Source organism: Otolemur garnettii, unplaced genomic scaffold, assembly GCF_000181295.1.
Source record: "Otolemur garnettii isolate 467f Iridium unplaced genomic scaffold, OtoGar3 scaffold00268, whole genome shotgun sequence".
In the NCBI taxonomy this organism is placed as follows: domain Eukaryota; kingdom Metazoa; phylum Chordata; class Mammalia; order Primates; family Galagidae; genus Otolemur; species Otolemur garnettii.
Window position 1 is genome coordinate 416,900 of NW_003852663.1, and position 9,977 is coordinate 426,876.

At 43.8% G+C, this 9,977-nt stretch overlaps 1 protein-coding gene across 1 annotated transcript in view; it reads right to left on the reverse strand.

Annotated features, from left to right (window-relative positions):
* Positions 1–9,977, reverse strand: part of BTK (Bruton tyrosine kinase) — a 46,838-nt gene that overhangs the window by 32,661 nt on the left and 4,200 nt on the right. The window contains exon 2 of the mRNA XM_003802960.2: positions 180–349. Within this exon, the coding sequence (XP_003803008.1) occupies positions 180–320 (141 nt within the window). The 5' untranslated portion in view covers positions 321–349. The remainder of the gene's footprint in view (positions 1–179; positions 350–9,977) is intronic.

Sequence of the window (9,977 nt, forward strand, 5' to 3'; positions counted from 1 at the left end):
AGATGGGGTCTCTCTCTCTGGCTCAGGCTGGTCTGGAACTCCTGACCTAAAGCAATCCACCTGCCTTCACCTCCCAGAGTGCTGGGATTACAGGCATGAGCCAGCATATCTTCTAAGGGAAGATCTAAGTCTGAGAGCTTGAAATCTTGAAACTCAGGTTTCACAGTGGAGAAACTTACCCCACGATCAAAGTCATACTCATAGTAGGAAAGTCTGTTCATAGTCAAGAGAAAAAGGCGCTTCTTGAAGTTTAGAGGTGATGTTTTCTTTTTCTGCTGAGATCGTTTTAGAAAGATGCTCTCCAGTATCACCGTAGCCATAGCTGCTTCTTTCAGGAGCTCACTGTGTGCTGTTGATAATGAAAATTCTTGAGGCCTCAGCACATTAATCCTCATCCTACCTCAGCCTAGCTACCCAGTTTCAGATGGAATGAAATGTGCAGAGCTGACAAAGAACCTTCTTCCAATCTTAACACCCTCCTTCCACTGTTCCCAGACCTGTGAATTTTCAGGTATATCCATTGATGCACACTGAATTGTTCTACATGGTGAGTTCATGTAAACAAGGTTCTCGTATGCGGCAATGGAATGCTCTAAATGTCAAATGACATGCACCTGTGTGGTTGGTAATACGTAGAGGCCGCTTTATACTATTCACCCTTCTATTATACATACAGCATCTGTGGATAGCAAAGGCCTCTTCACAGCTGTTGACCTTGATATCCCCAGAAGGGATAATGCAGGTGCTAGAACTCCACTGAGGCAGATACTGGCCTTTCAGTTCCCAGTTTCCCAGACAGTGAATATAATTTTTCAAACATTGTCCCACCGGGGTCTTTAACCAAGGGGTGTGATAAGGCTATGGAGGCTGCACCTGCAGTTATGGACACACACTAACCACCACCCAACTAACTGATTTTGCCCATGACTCACTGACTGAGCTATAAAGGATAAAAGCTTCATTCTAAAGTTGAGAACACAATTTTTAGGGATGGAGACAGTAGTTGCTTGTTTCTTTTCAAGTTTTTTTTTTTTTAATAGAGACAGAGTCTCACTTTATCACCCTCTGTAGAGTGCTATGACATCACACAGCTCACAGCAACCTCCAGCTCCTGGGCCTAGGCGACTCTCCTGTCAGCTTCCCAAGTAGCCAGACTACAGGCACCTGCCACAACACCCAGCCATTTTTTTTTTGTTGCAGTTTGGCCGGGTCTGGGCTCAAACCCACTACCCTTGGTATATGGGGCCAGCGCCCCACCAGCTGAGCCACAGGCACTGCCCCGATAGTAGTTGTTTTTTGACCCCTTTCCCAACTGTCTGACTGCTATAGATGCCAGTCTTTTCATTTATGAAAAGTAACTTATTTAGCCTCCCCAAAATTACAGTATTCCAGAAAGATTCATTTTAGGCAACAGAAATACAGAAAGGCAAAGAAAGTCCCAAAAAATCACCACTGGCTTCTTCTTCTTTCTTTTTTTTTTTGAGACAGAACCTCAAGCTGTCGCCCTGGGTAGAGTGCTGTGGCTTCACAGCTCATAGCAACCTCCAACTCCTGGGCTCAAGCGAGTCTCCTGCCTCAGCTTCCCGAGTAGCTGGGACCACAGGCGCCCGCCACAATGCCTGGCTATTTTTGGTTGCAGCTGTCATTGTTGTTTGGCGGGCCCGGGCTGGATTCAAACCTGCCACCTTAGGTGTATGTGGCTGGCGCCTTAGCCACTTGAGCCACAGGCGCCGAGCCACCACTGGCTTTTTTATTTACACTAGACAACAATTCATATCAGTTATTCACCTATAGTTTATATACAATCTTACATTATTACTAATTCCAAACTTTCTTTTTTTATTTCATTATTATTATTATTATTATTATTATTTTGAGACAGAGTCTCACTTTGTCACCCTCGGTAGAGTGTCATAGTGTCTTAGTTCACAGCAACCTCAAACTCTTGGGCTCAAGGAATTCTCTTGCCTCAGCCTACTGAGTAGCTGGTACTATAGGCACCCACCATAATGCCTGGCTATTCTTATAGACAAGGTCTCTCTCTTGCTCAGGCTGGTCTCAAACTCCTGAGCTCAAGCAATCTACCCACCTTGGCCTCCCAGAGTACTAGGATTGCAGGCATGAGCCACTGTGCCGGCAAATTCCAAACTTACTTTTGAAAGGTAATGTGAAAATAAGCCAGGTATAATGGCATGTGCCTATAGTCCCAGATATTCAGAAGGCTGAAGTGGGACGATCACTTGAGCCTAGAAATTCAAGACCAGCCTTGGCAACATAGCGAGACCCATCTCATACACATACACACACAATGTTCATTTGTTTGAACAACCAATGAACAACCAATACTCTTATTAAAATGGAGCACTAGCCAGGCATGGTGGCTCATGCCTATAAGCCTAGCACTCTAGGAGGCTGAGGAGGGTGGATTGCCTGAGATGAGGAGTTCGAGACCACCCTGAGCAAGAGAGAGACCTTATCTCTAAAAATAGCTGGGCATTGTGGCTGGTGCCTATAGTCCCAACTACTTGCAAGGTTGAGGTAAGAGGATTGCTTGAGTCCAAGAGTTTCAGGTTGATGTGAGCTATGACACCACAGCACTCTACCCAGGATGACAAAGTGAAATTCTGCCTTAAAAAAAAAAAATAGAGCACTACTAAGAAACTAACGAGAAATCACCCACCCTCTCCTCAGCTTTTCTTAGAGTCAGAGTTTTTTCCAACAGGGTGGTAAGATTTGTTTTCTTAAACCAAACTCCTTATGCTTTGGGTGGCACCATGGATGCAGAATAAATAGCAGGGGCTGTTTGTTTGCTTTTTACTTTTCAAGCACAGATTATTGCTCACACTAGGAAAGCAAGGGAGCGATTGTATCAAATCCTGGGGACTATCTACAGTTTCTACACTGTTATTTTGCTCTTTCCTGTGGTATAGAAAGTTCTATTATCAGTAGGCGCCTATTGCTCAGTGAGTAGGGTGCCGGCCTCACATAACGAGGGTGGCGGGTTTGAGCCCTCCCAGCCCCGGCGAAACTGCAACAAAAAATAGCCGGGCATTCTGGCGGGTGCCTGTAGTCCCAGTTACTCGGGAGGCTGAGGCAAGAGAATTGCCTAAGGCCAGGAGTTGGAGGCTGCTGTGAACTGTGACGCCACAGCACCCTACCGAGGGAGATAAAGTGAGACTCTGTCTCTTAAAAAAAGAAAGAAAGAAAGAAAGAAAGTTCTTTTATCATACTGGGGAAACAAACAAACAAACAAACAAAACATGAAAGTAACACCAGAGATGCTCAGAATAATCACTTTGCCATCAGAGTCTGGTGGCAGATTAGTTCAATATCTTGTAAATGATCTTTTGAGAAATATTGGGCAAAGGGGCAAACCTTTCTCCATACCCTGCCACACAGCTCTCTTCCCTGACTTCCTGGTTTAAAGAGTCTCAGGGAAATGACAAACTGCTGAGTGTTTACAACCAATTAGTCCTTTCTAACATTTGTTTTCAGCTCAAACTCCAAAGAGAGTCCTTTTAATGTTACAATTGTTCATTTACCGAGAAGTAGTGGCAACAAAGTAAAAGTACTCAGCTCTCAGAAACTGCCAAATCCTCGGAGATCCCTGTAATAATACCGCGTTTGTTCTCGTGGTAAATTACGATCAAGTACCTCCTTTCTCACAAAGACAAATTACAGAAGACAAAATAAAACTCTACAAATACTGAATAGCATTACCAATAAGTGGGATCAGAAGCATCCCACCAAACCACGTCCGGTTGTGCTTCTTTTAGCTGAGTAAAGCACACCAGGTACTTTACCTTTAGGTTTTTTTTGGGCTCTTGGTGGATACATTCTCTGCTCAGACCCAGCAGCTGCTTTAATCTTGGCCTCTGGCTCTTATTTCCTATAAGACAAGTCCTTCTAGAAGCTGCCTCTGTTTTTGTTGTTGTTTGTTTGTTTTGTTTTTAGAACAAATCCAGTCTGTACAAGAGTAAGTCTTCTTCTCTGTCCACTGTCTGTGTTGGCGTAGGGCTTAGTGTTTGTCTAAGTATGAGGAAGTATATAAGCCTCTCACTAGCCACTGCCCCTCTGAGAAAGGGGTGAAATGGCCTCCACCTCTAGATCAGTGAGTTGGAGGATCACCAGGATTTCCATGGTATGATATCACCTTCTTTGACTGCTTCCCTCCTATTCCTTGTCTTCCAGTCCAGATTGACACAGCCTGAAAATGTGGTAGGTCTTCCTTAGGCATTGCTGGTCCATTGACCATTGACATGAAAGGAGAGGCATCCGTCTTTGTGTTGTCCAGGAGGCTGGCGCGTCATGGACAGCTCTAAGTTGAAGAGTAGTTAGAGGGTAGAGCTTCTGCGGGTACTTATTGGGAAAGGCCCACATTTTTTTCCTAATAATTTCAGCAGCCTACAAATTCTATTTGACCACAAAATATGCACAGTGAGGGCTGAACTTGCACCTCACTTAAGGGGTAAGGGGGGTGGAAACGGAAGTGACATGAGTATCACACACACACACACACACACACACACACAGTTGTTCATAAAGAGAAAACAATAAAAGGAAGGAAGGGAAATACTAGAAAGATACAGAGCTCTGCATTTAAAATATAGAGTTTCAGTGTTATAATGTTTTCTTTATTGAACTACAAATTCAAGGATTTTCACATGCCTTCCAGATCCCTATGAAGCAGCAGACTTCAGAAAGTGAAAGCTTATTAGTAAAGCGTTCAGCCATCATATAAACTGCACTATGCCAAAGAATTAATAGTAATAGCATTTGCAGAACCAGTAAATTAAACCATCTTTGGCTCCTATCTTTGATCATAAGATAAAATTCTATTAAGGACAACACCAAGGGCTTGGCGCCTGTGGCTCAAGTGGCTAAGGCGCCAGCCACATACACCTAAGGTGGTGGGTTTGAATCCAGCCTGGGCCCGCCAAACAACAATGATGGCTGCAACCAAAAAATAGCCAGGTGTTGTGGCGGGCACCTGTGGTACCAGCTACTTGGGAGGCAGAGGCAGAAGACTCGCTTGAGCCCAGGAGTTGGAGGCTGCTGTGAGCTGTGATGCCCCTACCCAGGCGGACAGCTTGAGGCTCTGTCTCAAAAAAAAAAAAAAAAAGAAAAGAAAAAGAAAAGGACAACACCATAACAAAATTAATAAAACTATACAGTCTGTCTACAATTGGGAAGAGTCCATGAGATGCTAGTTAGTCATAAGCACCAAATCATACTTCATAACTACTTAGCTAGAGTATCTAAGAAGCGGTAATTTTTTTTCTTTTTTTTTCTCCTTTAAAGTACTGGTTAATTTGCCTGCAAGATTCTGGCCATTCCTTTTCTCTTCCTAGGGGGATGGGGGGAACTCTTGTTTTTTTCAGTGATGTCTACATGTCAGGCATTTTACATGTGTTATTTCATTTATTCCTCACAACAAACAGATGAGAAAACTGAAACTCATAGAGCTTATGTGTCTCATCCAATCTTATCCACATTTGGCCCCTGCTAGCTACACCTATATAATGTATAACCCTTGCTGTTTCTGTGCTATACTTCATTTTCTTCCAGAAGGATGAATATTTTTTGTCTTTGATGATGTATGATGCCATTTACATCAAGGCCCTGTCATTCCCCATGGCTATCATCAAAAAGAAGTTAAGATGAATCCTCTTGGACAGTGCCTATGGCTCTGTGGGTAGGGCGCCAGCCCCATATACGGAGGGTGGCGGGTTTGAACTCGGCCACAGCCAAACTGCAACAAAAAAATAGCTGGGCATTGTGGCGGGTGCCTGTGGTCCTAGCTACTTGGGAGGCTGAGGCAAGAGAATCGCCTAAGCCCAAGAGTTGGAGGTTGCTTTGAGCTGCGACGCCACAGCACTCTACCCTCTACCGAGGGTGATAAAGTGAGATTCTGTCTCTAAAAAAAAAAAAAAAAAAAAGTTGAATCCTCTAGATCATGCATGGTGGCTCACACCTATAATCCTAGCACTCTGGGAGGCCAAGGTGGGTGGATTACATGAGCTCAGGAGTTCAAGACCAGCCTGAGCAAGAATGAGACCCTGTCTCTAAAAACTAGCCAGGTGTGGGGTAGGTACTTATAGTTCCAGCTACTTGGGAGGCTGAGGCAAGAGAATCACTTTAACCCAAGAGTTTGAGGTTGCTGTGAGCTAAGATGTCATGGCATTTTACTGGGGGTAACCAAGTGAGACTCTGTCTCCAGAAAAAAGGAGAGAGAGAGAGAGAGACACACACACACAATCCTCTGCATCTTTTAGGAATGTTCAGCAAGGGAGGAAATGGTGGTAAACACCAGGGGTAAAATAGAATTCAAGATCCTGGGTCACTTTCCTCTATATTATAGTCTATAATATTCTTCCAGGCTGGTAAGGATGATCTATGCCTGTTAACTGTCAACTGTACTTTCTTCCACAGGAGGACTGTTTGTAATCTCACCAGGCTTTCCCACATTTTCCTTCTTCTTCTTCTTCTTTTCTTTTTTTTTGAGACAGAGCCTCGAGCTATTGCCCTAGGTAGAGTACTGTAGCGTCACAGCTCACAGCAACCTCCAACTCCTGGGCTCAAGCGAGTCTCCTACCTCAGCCTCCCAAGTAGCTGGGACCACAGGCGTCCGCCACAACGCCCAGTTATTATTTGGTTGCAGCCGTCATTGTTGTTTGGTGGGCCTGGGCTGGATTTCAACCCACCGGCTCAGGTGTACGTGGATGGCGCCTTAGCCATTTGAGCCACAGGTGCCAAGTCCCCACGTTTTCCTTCTTTAAACCCTCCCCAAGGAGGTTCTAATTGGGAAATTCCTAGAGTCATTTGTTTCCGTTCCAGGATGTTTCACTGCTGATGGAATGAAAGCACAGTGTTAGGTGAGACACCCACTCTTCTCTGTCTTTAGGCTTGTCATTGCTTACTATGAACATACAACTTTGTTTTTTTTGAGACAGAGTCTCGCTTTGTCACCCTCAGCAGAGTGCCGTGGCGTCACAGCTCACAGCAACCTCAAACTCTTGGGCTCAAACAATTCTCTTGCCTCAGCCTCCAGAGTAGCTGGGACTACAGGCACCTACCATGATGCCCAGCTATTTTTTTGTTACAGTAGTCATTGTTGGTTAGCTGGCCCAGGCCGGGTTCAAACCCACCACCTTTAGTGTATGTGGCTGCTGCTGCACCCACTGTACTACGGGAACTGAGCCTAAATGTTTTAAATTTTTATATGTAAGTGATACATATCTTTCAGCAACTCACTTCCCTCTCCCTTCAATGTAATGTATTATGATTTATCTATCTGGGTAGTTCTAGTTCATAATATATTTTTTTGAGACAGAGTCTCACTTTGTCACGCTCAGCATAGTGCCATGGAGTCCTACCTCACAGCAACCTCTAACTCCTGGGCTTAAGAGATTCTCTTGCCTCAGCCTTCCAAGTAGCTGGGACTACAGGTGCCTGCCACAATGCCTGGCATTTTTTAGAGATGGGGTCTTGCTCTAGCTCACGCTGGTCTCGAACCTATGAGCTCAGGCAATCCACTCATCTCAGCTTTCCAAGCGCTGGGATTACAGGTGTGAGCCTCCGTGCCTGGCTAGCGGCTATTTCATACATTTTAATCCATTTTCATATGTATAAAGTGATGAATAAATTTCATTTACTTTTCCATTCTGTTGATGGACATTTAGGTTTTTTTTTTTTTGTCTGGGGCTGGATTTGAACTCACCACCTCTGGTATATGGGGCTGTTGCCCTACTCCTTTGAGCCTCAGGTGCTGGCCTGGTTGTTTTTTTTTTTTTCTTTCTTTTTTTTCCTGATTTCAGGATAGGTTGTTTTTCTTCAGTGATAAACAATGTTGCCATAAACATTCTTTTTTTACACCGTTGTAGTTTTTTGCTCTGAGAATGAATTCTCAGTTACTTAGACCATGTAGCAAATCCAGGTCCACCTTATCTGTTGGACAATGTGCTTTGTGTTATTCCTCATTCTCTTTTCAGTCCTATCTTCTTGATGCTTCACTATGAAATCTGGTTATCAACTTTCTCTAGTGCAAGAGTATAACTGATGGGCTACATTTGGCCTTCCCAGTCCCAACAAGCGTCTCTCAGGTTCTGATTGAGATTTGGATGAGAATTCCTTGGCTTTGAAACCAGAAGAAAATGGAGCTGGAATATATTCTTTTTGGAAAGTATCTCAAGAATGGGGAAAAAAGGTATCCAATGTACTCAATACTACTATACTATGAAATCAATATATAAGCACCTACACATTCATAGGAATGGTAAAACATAACTATAGTCCAGAAAGTAGAAGGGAAAAGGAGGAGGGGAGGGGAGGATGAAGGTGGGAAGAGGGAGGATATCTGGGGGGACCTCACCTAATGTGCATGATGCAATGAATGGTACATTTCAAAACTATTAAGAAAAGAATATAATCGACTCTGCACCTGTGGCTCAAGTGGCTAAGGCGCCAGCCACATACACCAGAGCTGGTGGTTCGAATCCAGCCCAGGCCTGCCAAAGAACAATGACAATTACAACCAAAAAATAGCTGGGTGTTGTGGCGGGTGCCTGTAGTCCTAGCTACTTGGGAGGCTGAGGCAAGAGAATCCCTTAAGCCCAGGAGTTGGAGGTTGCTGTAAGCTGTGATGCCACAGCACTTTACCCAGGGCGACAGCTTGAGGTTCTGTCTCAAAAAAAGAAAAGAATATAATTGTGATGGATGTCCTAATCAGTTTAATGTAAGCATTTCACATTGTATATCAAATCAGTACACTGAACCCCATAAATGCATCAATGTACACAGTTATGATTTAATACAAAAATAAATTTAGAAAATAAAAATAAAAGACCAGTTAACTTTTTAAAAAAAATACCACAACCATAACAACAACGTAACCTAATTAATTTTATTGAGTTCCCAGGAAGCTCTGTTTGGGCCCCAATGAAAGATAATTATTTTATTCTAAGCTTTATGGTCAGGGCTACACATAACCAATTTGTGGTGAAGACTTCCAGCCAAAATCAGTTTTCTGGCTGTGTGCTAACCAGGAAAATTCTCATCTGCTTTAGGCTTCGAAGAGATGTTAGGGCTGTGGTTCTTTCATGGCACTTCGTGTTGTTAATATTTTACAGTTTTCTTTTGTGGTTTTGGCAACTTCTAGGTCTCTGTGATTCATCATCTCTTTTGGCTACACTAGAAACAATAGATTCTGGCCAAGTGAAGATGATGAAAGGTGAACCAGCTAGCTAACCTGTGAGTTTATATTCATTGTCAGACCAGAGGTAATACTTTCAGCATTGTCCCTTTGTCCTCAGGGTGACTACTTTGGTGCCTGTCTTTCACAATGGACTTATGTGCCCCTTTGGCCTTCTTTTTCAATTTAGTTTTTGTTTTCCCTGGTTTCAACATTTTATTTATTTACTTTTTTTTGTTGATATCAAAATAGCACATACAGCTGAGTGTGGTGGTGTGGCTTACAGCCCCAACTACTTGAAAGGCTGAGGCGGAGGATCTTTTCAGTCTAGAAGTTTAAAGAAGTGTGGGCAACATTAAATAGACCCCCTCCCCCATTTCAAGAAAACCCAAAATAGGGTCGCGCCCATAGCTCAGTGGGTAGGGCGTTGGCCACACAGAGAGAGGCTGGAAGGTTCAAACCCGGCTTGGGCCTGCTAAAACAACAATGACAACTGCAACAACAACAACAACAAAAATAGCCAGGTGTTGTGCATTGTGGCAGGTGCCTATAGTCCCAGCATCTTGGGAGGCTGACGCAAGAGAATGTTTAAGCCCAAGAGTTAGAGGTTGCTGTGAGCTGTGACACCATAGCACTCTAGCCAGGGTGACATCTTGAGACTGTCTCAAAAAAAAAAAATTGACTGGGTGCCTGTAGCACAGTGGTTACAGTGCCAGCCACATATACCAAGGCTTGTAGGTTTGAACCCAGCCGGGCCAGCTAAACAACAATGACAACTACAACAAAA